Source organism: Argopecten irradians, chromosome 1 (assembly GCF_041381155.1).
Source record: "Argopecten irradians isolate NY chromosome 1, Ai_NY, whole genome shotgun sequence".
NCBI lineage: Eukaryota > Metazoa > Mollusca > Bivalvia > Pectinida > Pectinidae > Argopecten > Argopecten irradians.
Window position 1 is genome coordinate 18,602,815 of NC_091134.1, and position 20,133 is coordinate 18,622,947.

Below are 20,133 nucleotides of genomic sequence, written 5' to 3' on the forward strand. Positions count from 1 at the left end.
TCTTAAATTGAACTTTATATGTTGAATTGGAAGTAAATATACATGTATAAATCACTATTTATTATAACAGGTTGGTGCATGAAAAATCTTGTGATCAATAAATAAATGTAGGCTAACCATTAATTTGCTAACTGCATGTGGTTTGTGCGAAACAATGATACGGATAATGTTTTAAATAGTTGAAAATGATCTAACAACGTTCATGATGCTACAGGGCAGTATACGAGAAAAGTAATTACTATATATAACTGTTCATATAGACAACACAGAATAAAGAGGAATGTATTAGGATGTTTGATGGTGCGAGGAAGATTTTTTGCCAGAAATTGATTTCTCTCCGGTTGTCCTTTGACCTCGCGCAATGGCGGCCCAGGTGCAATCGATCGATCAAGGATTGACTTTATTCCAAACAGGAAATTGCCAAACTTCAAACTGACAATAAAAGATGAATGTAATTTGTAAAATGTGTAAGGAGGTAGACTCTATGTGTCTATCCGGGCGTATATTGTCTGTTATCGCTCTCATAACGGTCTATAGTTAGTATACATCTGCGCTGTTGTAATTAAAATTTAATGAACACAAAATCTTCAATATGACATGTAATTATTGACTTAGAACATCATTATTCCAGTTGTGTATTGCTAATAAAAGATATTACACAAAAATGAAAGTCTGTAACTAGTCACTTAAGCTTGAATGACAAATTATGATAAAAATAACTTTGCTAATTAGGGACATGTGTTATTGATATATCCTTAGTAATTGTTTTGTTTTTACATTTTCATTGAATTGTGTTGAGATGGGAATGGTGGCTGACGAGCATTGTAATTGAAATATTACATTTATATCAATTCATATTTTATAGAAATATATGGCTATGTCTGCATACATATCTTACAACTATGATCATAACTTATGGATTTCTAGAGACAAATAATATAACTTGTCTAAACCGGATTTTAACAGGACCAGTTTATTTGTTCGGTTTATACAGGTGTCCGGTTTGTAGAGAGTATAAACTCTTCTTGTTAGCTGCGATGCCGTTGTTTTGAACGGCGGACGGCAGATGACAGAGCTACGTGTACGACTCCGTCCCATAGTGTTACTTAACATCCAGCGGTGAAAATGATGTGAAGTAAATCTGGGATTATTAATTTAGTAATATTCAACATTTCTAACATAAACTGATCATTTATTTACCCACCTCAATTTCTTTTTTTGTAAGTAAATTTCAATGGTTCATATCTCCGATAAGACTCACTTCTTCTCGTTGTGTATTTACAAAAGATGTCGAGTCCTGTGTTCTGTATTGCTGTATATCCTTCATAAAGTAGCTGTTCCCCACTTAGTCTATTTGGGCTTCCTAGATAAAAGCTTCGGAGCAAAATAGAAGAGAAGAAGTACCAGTAAATAATTTACTCGTTTAGAAGTACAGTATATTCAAAACTGTGATGTATAATTTGTTAGCAGCGGGGATTAGTTCAGAGGTCGTAATATTGAAATTCGTCATTCCACAAACAAAAAAGAATGACATATCTGTGAGATAAAATGTACTTTTTACGACGGGAAATAATTTTGCTTACATCGTTACTGGGTTTGACTTATGAATATTTATATTGTTTTTATCTTTACTGATAAGATCGGACAGCAAGGCCAGAATGGCCAAGGGAACCATTAGAAAGAACTTGATCTTTGTACATGCACTTAACATGTTGATGTTCTTTAAGTATGTCACTCTACACTCCGTAAAATTAATGATGTTTAACTTATGCAAAAACTTATCATATCTATCCTTTTCAATGTATTTTAATATTTCATATTAACAAATATTTATAAAGCATTCAACACCGACATTCTGAAGTTAGACCTCTTAAACTATCCTACTTAATATTCATGCTCCCCTTCAGAAATAAAGAACTTCGGAGTCAAAAATAGGCACTGTATGACGTCATAGAGCTTTCTTATGGAACTTTCATTGCTCCGATGTCAAAGACCGCGTGGTTATATATGAACACGTATGGGACACTGTCTCTTTAACCTCGTCACTCTAGATCGTATCTAGAGTATATGACTTTGATTTGAGTAAGCACATGGATAATTTTCTAATAAAATATCCAGGTGATATTTTACAACTTTAATAATGTTGAAAAAAAATCTTGAAAACATGTATAGCGGACGACGATACTACCTGCAAAAAAGCTTTTAATAAGCATGCTACAATGTTCATTACACTTCATCATGACTCAATTTGTATACACAGAGCGTAAGGATTGCGGCTGAAGAATATTTGTTTATTGAAATATAAATATATAAAAGTCGAGCTATTAATGACATTGCAGAAACATGTGTATTTGTTTTCCATTCTCATGACATCGTCATTGAAATGAATCCATAAATTCTAAACTTTATATTAAAGATGCTCCACCGTTGACAAATGGTATTTTTTCACTATTAAAAACAGGAGTAGACGATTTAGTATTTTCCTTCAGTTACAAAAGTTACTTACTTTACACCATTACCACCAGTGAAAAATTTGAGCTTCTAATTTTACTTCAAGTTAAAAATATGAAAAATAATTAATTGCATCCCGAAAAAAATCCGTACCACTATATCCTATATGAAATGAACTACTGAATGCACATGTACCAAAGGCAAAATAAATTATTTTATATTATTTTTGTGTTTATTAGACTTTTATATACACGATTAAACACCAACTATTGTTCACATGATGAATATCATTTTTGGTCTGTCGGCGGTGGAGCATCTTTAACTAAAGAGTATATCTAGCACGAATGTTGATTGTAAATGCTGATAAGCGGATAATGAAGTTTCTGTATTAATCATAATTTCTGTGCTATATTAATGTACCATTAAACTGTTTCTTTATTTCTGTCTACATCCAAAACAAGGTTTTGATTATGAGATATAATTATGCATAATTCAATTATATTTCTCTATCCAAATGCAACATAGCATCGATAGAGGTGCATGGAAAACGAAAAGCTTGTTAGAAGGAATGTGATAACATGTAACCAAATCAAAATCTGTTTTATGTTAATTGTCCTTACTCGAGAATATCTTCGTACACGCGTTTTAATCATGCTTATATATGACTTGAATGAGAATGATATCCTAACAGGAAATAGACTTTATAACTGAAACGCATTTTCTTCCTATTTAAAAACGGTCTTTGATTCTAGAACGTCCGGTCTGATTTTAAGGTTATCATGTTCTTTATTTTTCATATATTAAATTCCTGTTGAAATTAAGTTTGACATTATCTATCTGATAGATCGTTTAACTTGTAGGTTCTATGATACTCTCGCGAGCCATATATACTTGTCCTAGTACCAATATCCGGTGTACTTGAAAGTTTCCGGAAACAAAAAAACTTAACAAGCACTTAAATATTGTAGCAAAATATACTACGAGCATGACCATGATATTACTGTTGTCATTTATTGTCGGCAAATATTAACTTGTGCATTAGATAATTTAGTGGAAAAAAAAATTAAAGCAGAATAAGAAAAAAAAACATGAAAATGTTCCTTTACATTAAATGTTAACCTTTAAAAGGTTAATTACCAACAAAGCTTTGCCGAACCCTTATCTTTAAAATCAAATACACGTATTCTGGCGTGTTTTAAGTATATTGTTGTTCAATTTACGTGCATTCGCCTTTTTGTTATGCATTGAAACAAATACTAACTCAACAAGACTGCAATAAGTTTTTATCATATATGTATTCTATCAACATTGCTATAGAAGACAATATAGCAAGCCTTCCAGACGTTCTCCTGGATTCAAAATTATTTTAACAAGTACCGCCACTCTAGAAACTAAAGAATAAATGGTAACTGTACACCTGCAAGCAATCATCAAACTCTGTTCACATTTAAACCTTTGTTATTCTAGAGAGAGCTAACTTCACTTCCCTTTTCCTGTTTCATTTACAAAACCTTTCAAGTTATTAATGGTAAACCAAATTTTGAAGGTAATATGACAACATCATTTGCTTTCAGTAATAAAGAGGTAATTTCAAAGAAAAGGGAATCTGCTGGTAATGAATTAATAGGAATACGTTCAATTATCTCTGATCTTTTTAAATAAAAGAGAAGATGTTTGGCTTTGGCAGGCGCCCGTCTGTAAAGTAAACACTATTTAACGGAGAGTCTTAAGCTGGCATCCCTTCTTTCATATCACTTTTGTGTAGAACCATTATAGCCGCCTTCCTCATCTATACGATTCAGGCTATTCAGCCGGTTACAAATGTAGACCTGCATTGCTATTGCCAGGGTGTTTCCAATGTAACAGGCCGCTTACTCCATGTTCTCATCTGGATCTGCTCTTACACATTGTCATGAGTTTCTATAAAATTATCTCTATAACATATTTGATACTTTACTATATTTGATATTGTGTTTAATTTGGTAGATGATTACTTGGAATTACTTGAATACTAAATAGTATCTAAATTCTAGGTTTTTATTCGCGTTAACTTGAATTTGAAATAATTCCCGTGCTTATCAGAATTTAAGAACTGCTATATTTTCCTGTCTGAATTTCGTCCGTGTCAGTTCAGAATTCAAGATTCTCGAAATCAGTTCTCTCATAAGAGAAACCATCAATGTCATATTACTGTGAAACCCTGCTAGGCTGCTTGCCGAGGATTTCAGTTTGAAGTTTCATACGCGTTTTATCGTTTCATCAGCTGTTCAAAATATCTCGGAAACGAATAATCAATCATCCCACCAAACGATGGCTGCTCTGATACGCTGGAAACTGCGCACGAATTCACGATAATGAAGAAAATCACGTCCGGCCATGTATTCTATCAATAGCCTGATAACTAGTGTACGTTAAACAAGTGTTTAGTATGTGTTTTCTTAGTTTACTACATCGAGAAATGAACACATGTCTTCTGATTTGTATTTCTATAATAATTCTAAGGTCAAATTTGATTTCCCCATTCAAATACGAGAGACGTGAAGCCTAGGAAAATTCTGTAAACAAAGCGTTTCAAACCTTACATTTATTTGTTCCACTCAATTGGAATGAAATTGTGCGTTATAAGTTTTTTTCTTATAGTTTAGCAAATTCTGATTTTCAGAATTTGTTGAAATAATCAACTGGGAAGTTTTATTTCCTAAAAGCTTAGATGGTAGTGAACAATCTACATTAATCATGTCCTTTATATAAAACAGCTTAAAAGCCACTGGTTGTTAATGCTATACATTGAAAACTACTTAAAACAGTTTTCTATGAAATCATGAATCTTGTGTTTTTGTTCCCAACACTGGTTCTGGTTTATACCAAGGGTGGTATCTGATACAAGCCATCTGTGTGGCGGGGTACATGTTTACTGTAATAGATAAGGTACAGATATTAGATACTATCAGGATCTTTGTAGATTATAAGTAAATTCAGAACGTCTTATATCTCCGAACGTGGTCAGATTGTCCCGTTAGTTATTACAGTTCGGTCTGATATAGATCTAGGCTAGTTTTCTCAACTGATATTTATTTTTCAACAATTCAATCTTGGCATAGTTGAGTTTGGTTGGATTTTGCTTGAAGTCCTATACAGGGATTTAAGAGTCCTATACAGTATACATTTATAACATTAAGTTTAGTAGATTCATTTATTTTATGTTATTTTATTCCATTTTAATCATTTTATTCTATTCCAGTTTAACAACAGTCTTTGTTTAATACAGTTTACCACGTCTAACCATTCATCTGATGTCATTTGAATAATACAAGCCATGTATATAATGGTGTGCAACATTTTAGCATTCATCACATGTTTATAACCAGACTTATTTACAACAAAATATCAAATTTGTGCAGTGATGTAGCCTGTTCACTCGACTACCATTAACACAAGCGGTTATTTTAAGTACGTACTTTTCTTCATTATTATTTCATTTTGAGTTAATTAATGTTGCTCGGTATTAAATAACACCTCGCCTAGCGTTAATCCCCGGTTCTAATTATAGTTACACAGAATTAAATAAACTGGATCCCTAATCAAACACACCGTGATAATGTGTGATGTTATGTACTAGGTAGTCCTTCTCCATTGTCCAATACTTTACACCTTTAAGTTGTTAAATAAATAAAACAGTGGCCACTAGCTGGTCATCAGTTAAATGTCCAGTACAAGATCTTAAATAACAACATGTCCCTTTTCTGACTTCGGCAAATATAACAACAATTGTACTGGTATACCACGTGCGATTTAACATATGTTTTAAAAGCTTTGTCTGCTTTATATAATATCATTACTTTTAAAAACCTGTAAAAACGTCCTTACTATGAATCAAATCGTAACAATTTTATGTTTTTTTTCTTATCATGCTATATACATGTTCTTATTTACACTTTTTACAAAGCAGACGACGTGAACGAGAAAACGTTATAGACAACAATTTAATACTGGCATTAAGTGTAAGCTGTCAATGCTAACAGAAAAAACCGTAACACCTCCAGGACAAAGCTAAGCTGCTGCGCGTAACGTTACAAGACTAGGAAGAGAGTTGTAATTCTAGTGATTCGCTCCTGGAGCCACAAAGGCCCTGTTTTCATTTCCGTTTCTTTGTGTTGAAGGGATGATCAAAATTTTTCTTCGTGTTCGGAGCATATCCCATTGTATAAGCCAGGCGGTCGAGTGTTATCGTAGACATATGTACGAGGGCTAGCATACCATACATCGTGCGGTAAAGTCACAGGATGTTTAAAGTAGAATGATTTGTTAAGTTGTGCTGCTTGTGGACTGACTGCTAGTGATCACATACGCCGTGGAAACATAGCGGTGTCCACAGTAACAGTCTGTTTCAGTCCGTGTCACATCTGTGTTTGTGTGCTGGAGGTTTTCCCTCGAATATTTTGTAAGAATTTCACAACGAGGTTTCAGGTTCATACGTCGTGCTCGGATACACACGCTCGACAACACAATACGGGTGGATCTTTTTATATCGGATGATATGTATACTTTAAACGTATACATCGTTTTAATGTGGTGATCAAATTACTGGATGTACCATTGTGAATTACTTTTTGTTCATCCTCTGACATTGTCTACAAGAAGTTGAATCCTAAAACGTATACATGCGTTTTAATGTGGTGATCAAATTACTGGATGTACCATTGTGAATTACTTTTTGTTCATCCTCTGACATTGTCTACAAGAAGTTGAATCCTAAAACGACCCCGCCTGCGTGAGAAAGGATCTGGTTTCTCATCCTTCCCCGTAGACGTCACGATGCTGCTCGGACGGAAGGTGATATTATCTATATCATTACTTGATTCAATGTAACCGTACAATATATTTATAGCCTCATTATAAATCTGATATGTATCCGCTATAGTCAATATAAAATATAATTCTCTCTTAATAGCTTTGTCACATCTGGCCATCACGGGCTACCCATGGCGGGGATACGGACAGATTTCAGGAGATATTGTCATTCAGTCTATGTAAACATCGCTGATGAATGTAAACGAGACAAAAAAACAACACGACACCTTTGCTCTTGTATACACCAAAAAGTTTTAAATTTACATCAAAATAATGTGATGTTCTTTATAAGAATTTTTTAATGTATGTTCACTGTCGATGTTGCCATTGTAGGATTGTCCACTCATTGTTATTTGGAAATATATTGCGAAAGAAGAAAATAATGATAAAACATTTCCTTTGACACAACCTATCAGTGTCCGAAACATCATGGGAGGGTCACATAAATATTCTAAGATACTGCTGGTACTATCTTGATATGTGAGAAGTATATAAATACTCAGTTATAAAAACTATAGAATTTAGTTGATATTTACAAGAATCATGAAATAGAATTTGGAAAAACAACTATTATGTTTGTGGTATGGGTTAACATGACAAGAAATGCTGACCACATCACTGCAGGCTGCATGTTAGTTATATAATGCAGGGTTGCTTCTATGATATGATGAGAGTGGGAACATTAAGATGGATGACATCATCACCGGCTTTAAATACCGCAGATAATTAGAAGTGACTGACAGGACAAAGTGCGATCACTCTCCTCAAGTATCGTCAACTTAATCATGACCTAATTTCCCCTAGATTAAGATAACTTTTCATTTAACATAAATTATTTTGTTGTTAAGTGGCCAAAAACATCGAAGTAGAAAACTAGAATATTTTCTAGACAAGATTGTGTCTGTAAGTGGTTACTGAAGCGTTGTATAACTCTGTAGGATGTTTGCTTCACAATGGTGACTAATTATCGCCGCTAACCCAGGGTGTAGTCCGTCTGAATAAAGATATTATATAATACTTAAGTATTCTAGGTGTATCATGACTCTTTGTCCACTACTGAACGATAAACAGTGTAACCTGTGAATCTGGTTAGGATGAACCCTTCAAGTCAAATCTATCTACATTGTAGTCTCAAGCATATCATTGCATTACTTACATTCTGTCCAAGTTAAATGCGTAGTTACAGTAGTTTCTCATCAACTAAATGCAATGCTGATATTTTTTTTATAATTTTGGCTAATATGTAAACATCACTGCTATCCTCCTATATAATCAATGAATCGCACTTCATGGTTGGTAATATTCCGCCCAAATCTTGGGAGAATTGAGTGATTTTTGTTCTCGAAATCCCTCTATATAATATCTATATAATCAAAATACATTACTTTTGAGTATATTTTAATTGAATTGTTTGGAAAACAATTTGAAATCTAAGGTGAAAAGGTCCCACTGGTTTATAAGAGTTGATAAAACTAACTTTAAACATGTGTGGTTTATTTTGCCTTCCCTGAAATGTCTCCATCGTACACTACTGTAGATGATCTTGATAAATGAACGCTAAATGGAAATCGAATTTTACTTTTATGAATTGTATCGCTATTCCGATCAGTCGATGCACTTTCGCTAATGTATTTATATTGACAATATATAACTTGTCTGTCTACGTCAGGGTGTGATCCCGGTCACAAGAAAGTTTTAGTCAAAGTATATGGACGTCGACTTTGAGACGTTTAAATCATAAAGCTAAAGCAGGAAGTTAGATTTGATTGTGACTGGTTTGTGAGTCATGTTGTTAAATTTTTAATTTAGTAACTAGGGTTTGTTATCAATATCAGATAGGTGTGCCAAGGTAACGTTTTAATCCAAATAAAAACCTTTAAAATTTTTTAAAGAAATGTAGGCGGTAGTCAGTTCTCCATTTTGTAATTGAGGTCGAACGGTTAACTATAGATCTTTATTATTGCTGTATCAATCCTCTGTTTCAAGTAATATCTAGGTAACAAACCTAGTTAAAATCCACGGTTTCTCAGGCGAATTTAAGGCTCATTCTTTATTTTCTTTACTTTGTTTAAACATAAAACAGGTTTAATTGTACATTTCAGCTGTTTCCGCTCTATTGGTTTTGTAGGTACATGTAGTGTTGTGAATAGCTCGATTCTGTAGTCATGCTAACTTCACGACTAGCGATACCTTTCAATACCCCAGTGTCACCAGGTGACCATGGGTTCGGTAATCTGAGTTCAGCACGAACGGATTTCAATAGGTAACCATGGAGACCTACCACTGGTGTTGTCATTGTGGATATTTTTGGCTTATATTTAACTTAGTTGTCACTGGATACTACGTAGAGAATTACTTTAGACACGTGAGGAGGAGGCTTTTTATGATAGCTTTTACGACAATCCTGTCAAAATTCCTTTGACAATATTCATTCAAGACGCGTATCATGTAACAAGCAGTTATCAATGACATCTTATTAAAAATTGTCATAAAATATGAGAGTTATGATAAAGTCGATTAAATAGTGAATATTTCAACTTTTAATATTTTTCTCGATACATTGAATTTCCAAATGAATGTGAATAATATGCATCCATATTTGTTTGTTTCTGGAGTTGTGGCCTTTGAAGAATTCAAAGGGGGCAATACGAAATTGTACTGTCGATGTTCAATCACTGGCATTATCAATACTAAAAATCAACAAGATGACTATGATCCAATCTGTTGGATAATTACTAGGGGTAAACTAAAGATTAAAGGTTAATGTTATGGTTTAAAATGTCACCAAGGCAACATTATTACACCACATACACATATACGGGCATTAAAAGTACCGCGGTAGCCTATTTTAAGAAATGTAGATTTTAGAACATCCGTACTTCCGGACTTTATTTTCTTTAAGAACATATCTCGTAAAAAGGTCCTGTTACTCTACATTGAGGAACGTTTGCCCAAACACGAGGTTTTGCAGATACATATGTAGGTCGAGGCATAAGGTCACTCACAGTTTTGTTGTTTTATCTCCAGTACTAAGGAATTTTAGACCATCTATCTTGGGAAAAACATTCTGCCAATATTTTTATTGCTGAAAGATATAGCTAGCGGGTCAATTCCCAAAAGTCTTAGCGAGAACAGTGTCGAATTTCCGGCAACGAACCGGAAACGCCTTCTGTAGATCCATCAGGAGCAAGGAGGTCTCTCGCCAATGTTTTGATAGTATTGGAAAATCATCCTTAAAAGTCGGTATAAATTACTTCAGACAGGCAACAGACCACGCTGCACACACCGTCCATCATTCTCACGGGAGATGCATCGGAAACGAGTCTAAATTTAGACACAAGCACTTTTCGCACATAGACTAAAACATTTAGCAGACTAAGACTTTATTTCATTTTTATTTTTTATCTGTTCATTTTGAAAGGATGCAGTTTTGGACACAAAATCAATATTAGATAAGAAAATGGTTGCAGAATGAATGCAGATATATTTATATGATTGCCAAAATAACGATTTTTCTTTTTCAATTATCTCGCATATCGGTCAATCCAAAGTACAATCTACCTTCAGCGAAGCGTTCGTTGGTCTATTTCTAACATGACATTGATAGGACTTCTGTCCAGTACAGATATATAAGCCATCTCCATCCAGAGTTGTGGCTGGCATTTGAATGTTAAACCCACGCGCCGAACATTTAGAAAAACATTTTATGTAGTTTATGTTTGAAATAAATCGGTGCAAAAAAAAAACTCATTGTATTATTTTGGGGGGAAAAAGTAAAATCGCATATCTGTATTTCTTTGAAATGTATATTGAAGTATGTTTATACAACGCTTTCCGGCCAGTTTATGCTCTTGCACTTTTAATAACATCTAGAACTATAAACAAATGTATTCGATCTGTTAAGTCCGTAATTCAAATAGTGGAAAGATTAATCGTCGAAATTATATTTTGTCGATTGACTTTCTTTCTAAACGAAAGAAAATTATTCCTAGTTAAAGATTAATGATCTATTAAATCAAATACGCTTCGTTGAGGTAACGTTGGAAATCAATGCACACATCAGTATTTTGGATATATGGCTGAACTGTGATTCTATCAAGGAAGAGAAATTAGCGTATTAGAGAAATTAATGGGATTGTAACACCATCTTCACTAGACCCAACTCGATCCGACAGCTAGATGTAACGGCTGTTTTGATTGGATCCAGTCGCGTGATGTAACGTTTGCTGTCATATGATGCGTCAGACACTAGATCAAGGGAGAGGTTACGTTTGAATCATGTCCACGACTCTACGAGGCTGAGGTGGTTTTGTTTTGTAATTGTTTTACATGCTGGAAGCTGGAGAAACGATAATATCGAAATTTAAATCGATGGCGTTAAAAAGGAGAAGCAGTAAAAACGACAAACACAGAAAGAGGCAGATGAAAAAATCTAGATTTATTGCCCTGAAGCTGCGAAATCTGGCCAGAGGCTTCGGTAACGTCTTGGTACAGTTGAATCGTTGACGTTTGACATTTTCTATTCCTTCAGAATCATAATATTTAATTTTTAAATCTTTTGTGATGTAACGCATGAAGATGAAAATTGACAAGATTTTCTTACTTTTGAAACATTTTGTCCGTTTAAAATTACTCCAATCTTGAAATCGATGCATTTTCTGCAGTATCTTGTTGATTTAGCAACGGCCGCAGTAGATACAGACAGTTGTGTGGTCGAATATTGTTAGCAAGATAATTTTGAAATAAAAAGATTTTCGGCTCACACGTTCATGTCTTTAAAAAATTATGCCATCATTTACTTTCATTATACAATTATGTAGGTTTCAGGATATTGCTGAAAAATTTGATAGAGAATCATTTCGTGATAATACTTGATTTTGATGCATATCATATTAAAGGGGGATCTTAAACTCCTGACATCAGCATGTATTTTATCATATTGAATTATTATACGTGTTCGATCAACCGATCCCAGAGCAGGTTAACTATCACACAGATACTGAATATTACAGTGCTGTGTATACATGTATTGCAGTTTATTTCAAGCAGTAATTAAAACAGCAGTGCATAAAGAGATATTATCAGATGATCATGTTAATTGAGTTAGCACCTATGTATTTTTTTTATCAAAGAATTTGATATCTCGACCATGTGTTTAACACTGTCTACAGTGGACATATAAGCTTTGACATAGTTTATACGAATGTCAGCATATGTTTAATGTTAGTTTTGACGACTTAAATACCGATGGTTATTAAATTAATGATAACAGAGGCAATTCGAGAATGACTTCGCAGTTGGTCTCTTTTTTTCTGTGTCAATAACATTCCACGTTAGATATGTTACAGTGATGTGCATTTAAAATGGGCCACGTGACCTCGTGTGTGTAACCGCTATAACATTAATAACACATTCGTCTGGCGATAATTTGAACATCAAAGAACTGGGGTTCAAGTGGTTAGCAACAGGGGAAATGTTCAGCCCCTTTAGATAAACTATGCAACCATTAAAGGTAAATATATATGGAATTCAGAAAAGGGATTTTAGACACAACAATAGTTCATTTAACTCGGTATTTAACGTTATGCGTTGATATCATTATTGCCGTGCAAAGGTTTGACGATTATTTACGTCCATATCATTTGGTAAGCCTTCGTTATACCTTTTGTGTCATTTTGAAATCCTGTTGAACAGATTTGTTTGATATAGACATGGGGAAGTCTTTTTACCTTTCACATTTACTTGTTTTAGTAATGCTACACTGCTTAAGGATATGATTTACCTTTACAAGTAGGTAGATGTTAAAAGTTATGACCTTTCTTATATTTTTCAACTTTGTATATGATATGCAAAGGTGTTTATCTTTGTTAGACTTTCGGTGAACATGTTATTGTACAGTTTTAAAACAATATGAGTTCTGATACTTTGTGTCTGTTGATTTTTTTTTTTTTCCCCCAATATTTTTGTCATGTGACTAATTGAATGTCGTATACATCTATACAATCTAAATATCTTCATGTATGTAATAAACAAGTGCTAAATTATTATAATATTATTATCAGTATCTATAAGAGTAAAGTCCCCTCAAACGATACCTAAATAAAGGATTGTACTTCATTTTCAGTCTTTTTTTCCACATGTATGTAGTAATTCACAAGTAGTTGGCCCCGTTTTCAGTCTGAAGACTTGGGATGAAAGGCTCTAAATTCTCGAGGTCCTATCGGGTTCTTGTTATATTTAAATGAAAGCAGCCAAGGCCATATTTGGGGAAATCCCGTGAGATTAAGCCAATTGCCTTTTAAGGTTGCCGTAGTAATCCGCTCTCCTCAGGTACAACAATTACAGGTGATTAAACCGAACACGTGGTCCCGCTGAGTAATACTTTCTTCCCGTCATGCATCAAATTTCAGCCATATTTGTCAGCTTGAGATCGAGGCAATCAAGAAAAATGGACAAAAAAAAGTATACATTTACGTGTCAGAACAACAGCCTAAGTTATTTTAAGTAAAATCGTCTTGATTATGTCCATATGATTGTAGATAATTTAAAGAAATCTATGTTGTTATAATTTCAGGGTTAGACGGTATCGTGTCATGCCCCGTACATTGTACATCCAGACGGTCTATACACCTGTTACACTGGAATGTCTCTCCTCGGGATTGTTACAATAATCTTTGTTCGAGATAACGATTTTAATTTTCTAGTACGTCGCTTTATGAGTCATTTGTTTAGAAACAATCTCACTAGAGGCTTTGTCCGCAGTCTCATCCGCAGTTTTCATTCTAAATGAAATCACAGCGTCCTACTATCTACAGGTCGGACTGTACTTGTCATCCGCTTAAATTTGAGATTAGGCTTTAAATAAATTGAAATTATATTATTGAAAATTCCTGATATGCCCGGATGTCACAGTGTTTGTTGATACTATACATGTACGTATTGTATGGAAGGTGTTACTGTACATGTACTTACAGAGTGACACACAAGGAATGTAGGGAGATCTTTAATACGCATGAGTGTTACAATTATAATCTTACTTTTGATATATAAAAAAATACAAAGTTTAACACGTAGTAAAATGAAAACGTTTTTGAAGATGCCAATTATCTAAATTTCCATTCCCATCTTACAGGTGCATTTAGAAGTGTACTTTGTATGTAATCTTGTGTTCAAAATCTAGTTACATGATGTTCAAGGTCATCTTTAGTTCTAGACTCCACATATTTCTACAAGGTCGTATATTAGATTACAGTTTATATATGAAAGAACCGTTTTTGTTTAGCCTATTGGAATTATCAGATGTCAGATCATACAGTAAATCTTAACTCTGTGTGTCCGTCCGTACGATTTCTATCGTACGTTTTAGGTTTGAATGTTTTTTTATGTATTGAGAGGTCATATGCATATTTTTGTTATGCACGGTCTCAATAGCGTGTTGGTTAAAGGGAGGTAATCGGAACTAGCCTGGCCAGTATTGATCTGTGTATTGTATTATATCAGTGCTTATCCTTCTTTGTTTGTAGTACAGACAGTAGCCTTGCCGTGGAAGCCTTACCATCGGTATCACAAATCGGCCGTATAAATACAAATGTTATCATGGAAACTTAGATATTCTGTAGATTTTGTTTGAGTCTAGGATGGAATCTGATATCGTGATTTCACTATATAAATAGAACGAACCTAAAAAAGAAGATATCATTTCATGTTTATGATAGAAGAACGTAACATTTTACAGATGAAGTTTGATACCTCGGATATATTTGTGAGTCATTTCTTGTCGAGTTCTTAAATCAGCTGAACGTACCCTAACACACAGAAAGAAATCTGATATCTTACCAGATAAAAAATACATAAATCCGATAAATGTTTATATTGAAAACGAGGCCGACACTAACTGATGGGCCGCCAATCGTCCGTATCATCATGACGCTCTATCGAGACAGGTGACGTGAAGCTTGATCTCTGGGAACGATAAACACGACATTTTGAATCCCAAGAAAACCAGAGAATATATTATCGGAAGGTTAATCTTGATACAAACTATTAAAACGTGTTAAGTAATCTTGATTAGGAGTTGAAAAGCGATATGAATAGGGTTACCCCTCATACTTACCTGTGATGTTCAGAAAACATACACTGTGTAACGATATTTCTGGAAGTTTTTTTCCATTATGCTAAAAGGTTATTGTTCAGGTTATCTATGCTGATTTACATGAGCTGAATATTTAAGCGAAAGATAGAAAAAAAAAGAAATATACGAGGGGAAATACGAAAGAAGTAATACTAGGGAAATAGTAAAGAGAGAAATTGAGAGGAAAGAAAGAAAGAAAGAAAAAGAAAGAGACACAAAGGAAGAGAGAAACAAAGAAAGAATAGGGATGCTGATGTGATCTTAAATCAAATGAAACTAGCTTTCATGAGATCCGGCAATATTAAATGAAAATAAAATTAATCTTCAAAATGTCATGCAGCTTCATTCCTTCCATTGAATTTTAGAATACTTTCCCAATGATAACTTCCCTATGCAGTATATCGCGTCACGCAGCGCAAACCCTTCAACATTACGATAAAGAGATATCAGTAAGATAAAGTCCTATCGCTACAGAGGATTCTGATCGGGCTTCTGACTGTAGGATGTAACTTCACATACAACTAGATTATGTCATAACCACTTCTCAACCCCCAACTGTGTATAGATCTGACAGTAAAACGGTGACGTGAAATCTACCGACTGGGAGAAACAGCGGTTGGTACTATAGCTACAACCGTCTCATGTTGGAAATATTCATTTTGATAGACGTTCTTCATAGCAACAAGTGGTTCTACAACATCGGGCTGAGAATTTAACATTCAATAACATCACAAAGTTTGTTTCGATTTGGGTTTTACTCTCTTCTTTCATCAACGGTCCTTGCAGGTTGTTCCAAGTTTTGACCGTTGGAGACATTCACTGACATTATGCCAGTATTGTTCAACTGCAAAATTTGAGCTTCAAGTTGAAGGCAATTATAGAAAAAAACCTATTGCCTATATATCGAGACGTTTTAGAAAATTATGTAAAACTCTAACATCTAAGTTTAGACACCCCTTGAATACTCTCTAGTCCTGTTGGCTTGATTTGATTTGAAGCAAACGAGACATAACCGAGCAACATCGACGTGACTAAAATCCAGATCAGATAATTTGTAGTTTGGTGTGGCGTTACGAATTGATTCCGTTCACATCTTAAGTTGCCATAGTAATAGGTGATAGAGTGCAAATGACACCAGTGTTTTTTAAGTTGTGATGGTCAAGCCATGCTTTGTTTCTCGCATCTAACTTGGGAAGGTTTTATCTACATACAGACTTGTGTCGGTCTTTATGTAGTGTTGTCTTAATGAACTGTCACGATCTGCCAAGGTATTACACTTATTGTTCCAAAGTCACTATTGATCACACTGCAGATGTTGCAGGGTTAGGTTAGATTTGATTGTATGTATCCGATGTGAAGGTACTGTTCAATTGGAACATATCAATGCTGGTGTAATTTATCATATTGTCTATACTTCTAGCTTTTTTATTTTGTACGGTATTATCAACACATAGTATAGACTGTTCACAAAGGACTGCTACGTGGACGGTGTATGTCAATGAAACATGACAACAATATTCTGATGCTATTCAACTTTATGCAAGTATCAGATGGCGCCAAACAGCTACCTATAACCGGTTTTTTCCAAAGTGTAATGGATACAGCAATGTAAAATCCAATCACATTAATTAAGCTGATGAGTATATGAATACATGGTTCATCGTGGTATGACAGGTGAGAGACGACGCAACTTTCTCATCATAACATCCTCAGATGCCAGTATAATACTATACCTATGTATTTTGTATTTGTCAAAGAGCAATGCCACCATGTCTTGTGGACGACGTTAACCGGAATTTGGGGTTCCGGTAATGTTAAACTATTTGACTATGAAGCTTGGTGTCCACGAACTGGCCAAAGGCAATGCACTTTTCTCCCGCCTTCTGATCCTGTCACTCTTTTGACTGGCCCTTGCTATGGATACCATTATACACTAAGGTAAACCTGTCAAAAATATCTTAATGAATCAACGTTTTACATTTTACTTTTGATTGCACACCACAAATGCTACACATGTACCACAATATTCTGCAAAAGAGCTAAAACAATTTCAACATTTACAGCTGGATCAGAAGCAGCAACAGCAGTACTGCTGAAGGCTTTATAGGCTATGATGTTGCCTCACAATAGCTTTATCAATACATTACATATTTTTTTCTTTCCAACAGGCTGTCATGCGTATAGAACAATCTGATTCTGAACACGAATTTAATAACACGACAGCCGTTCCCGACAGGCAAATTCAGGTGAAACAAACACAGGTATTGGGTTGTAATCACGTTTTAGCTGGCCACACCTGCTCAAGGTATAACACACTGTTTCTACACCGAGCTTTATCCTCATTCATCCAATTGACTAATCTATCGATAGGAAATGTTTTCTGTCAATACAGATTTTCCTGAGTACTACACGTCCCTGTTTCCGTATAAGGGAGGGATTGAGTTGCTAAGCTGTCAGAGTTTGTATGATTCTGACTTACCTGTTATTTTCAGTTCAAATTAGAAGATGATTACTTAACTGGATTACTTTGGTCCTCGAGAAACTCGCGATCCTCGGAAATTGATTAGAAAATATTGATATTTCCACGGCAGCAAAATAAATTACATTGCCTGCCGATTGTCTGAGGAAACGACAATATATTTTCTTTGTTATCAACACAATGGGTTAGTGTTATTTACCACGGTTTTTTTCTAATCTTTCAGATTTTCATATGTCTTAAATTCATTTCAAAACAAGACACATTTATCAGTAAAGCTTTTCAGATTAATTTTTATAAGAGAAAATGACACAATTTGATATGATTTGTGCGCAGATTCCTGAATATGTTTTTGTAATAGATCCACGTGCTCCGGAAGATTCAGCTTCAGATACAGTGAAGCTCAATGCTAAAGGCTATTGGGTAAGGGTACACCATTGTGCATTCGGGACATGAAAGACATTAAAGAAAACACACATAAAAGTACAAAAGACAGATACATCTTATAACGGATATGAGATTTGAATTATTGAATATTTCTTTATTAGATGTGATGATGTACATCCGTAAAAGTGACGCTAAGGAAGCTGCAGAGGTTCCTTGAAGATATTGATGTTTCAGACGATTGTGGTATAAATGCGATTTACACAGATACGTCGAGCTACCACCTCTAACGACGGCCGAGACTTATACCAATGCTATCCATCATGGTAATGCCACCATAGGCATTGATTTGGGACTTAATTTCACACTGAACGCCTGACGTCTATTCGATACTCTCAGCTAACTCGCGTGAGCTCGTGCCTCGAACGCGATCGAGACTTGACAAGTAGAAGATATAATTATGATTAAAATAGGAGTCCAATCAATTGCAAATCTGATCACAACATTGTAGATTTAAAACTGCAGAATATTGAGCGAGTGGATAATTTTCTGCCGTCCGAGATCGATCGCTTTTCAAAGTGTTCTATCAGAATCAAACATCATTGTTAATTTAACGGATTTGCCTTTACACTCAAAACACCCAAGTTTATCTTCGAAAATCCTAAATGTTTTTTTGTTAATTCCTGTAGGGCTAAATCTTCATTAAGCACAATCGATTGGTACTATTTACTCTTCTGAAGCAGCAGGGAGGGATGATCCTGCAGGTTATGGTATTTAGTCGCATTTCCTGACAAAAAAGACAATATCAAAATGCATTGTTATTCATTTCAATAATATGAATATGTATTTACGTCATCATAAGTTTAGAGCAGTATACAACACGACATGTTTTATAGATTAGATTGTAAAGGTATTTTGTACACAAACCTAAATGACCTTTTCCGGTCGCAGATAATTGGGTTAGGAAGTTACGGGTGGTAATTTACCACGTTATAAATTCATCATGGTTACCATGGAAACGGCTGGTGCCAGTATTGTGTCCAAGGGACATTAAAAAGGGAGATACCCTCATTGCACGTGATCTGGCTGTCACATGGGAGAGCTCTCCTGTTTGGAAATTACATTTCGCCGTTAGAAGTATTTTATTTCCCGCGTTTTATATTGTTTAACTCCTGACGTCTGATTGGCGAGAATTCTATTGAATTAAATAATTAACCCCAGTATTTAGAGACCAGTGCCACCATGCATGTTACTGCACGGGAATTCACTAAAGCGTTTGCATAACGATTTCATAACCAGTCCGCCATTAACGAAGTGTGCTTTCTCTCTACTTTAGGTAGATTCATCTAATATTGTACTTTACTAATTAGCCTTTTGACGTACATATAAAATTACAAAACGACCAAAGTATTCGCAGAAAGGAAATCACCTATAGAATGTATCTTGAAGTTTTTACATTAAATTTGTTCATTTATACAGTTCCATTAAATTTTCATTGATTTGAATACAGATGCAGACAAATCGATCACATCTAATTCAAAGCATTTCCACAAGTTAATGACGGAATTCTATATATTTTTGTGGTATTAGACTCCATTACAAAATGGATGTGTAGGAAGGTTCTGTCGGATGTATGTATAGCGTTTGGTGTAATGTCTCTTTAACACGCAGAATGTAATTTAATTGGCATCAGATGAAGTGGTACTTTGGGAGAGATGTCTAGGTAGAGAGAATCCAATTTGTTTAAAAGCGATACGGTGAATGCATTTACGTGCATGTAACTGCATTGTCGTGGATAAGTAGACCACAAGGGACCCAAACTTGTACTTTTTAAGATTCG

The 20,133-nt window shown here is 34.7% G+C and overlaps 1 protein-coding gene across 5 annotated transcripts in view; it reads left to right on the plus strand.

Moving 5' to 3' along the window:
• Positions 1–20,133, plus strand: part of LOC138319606 (uncharacterized) — a 160,978-nt gene that overhangs the window by 103,572 nt on the left and 37,273 nt on the right. Inside the window, exon 1 of one of the 5 annotated variants that reach the window (XM_069262794.1) lies at positions 7,111–7,284. The exons of the other annotated variants lie outside the window; for them this stretch is intronic. Within the exon in view, the coding sequence (XP_069118895.1) occupies positions 7,267–7,284 (18 nt within the window). The 5' untranslated portion in view covers positions 7,111–7,266. Of the gene's footprint in view, positions 1–7,110; positions 7,285–20,133 lie in introns of those variants that run through there. 5 annotated transcript variants of the gene reach the window in all.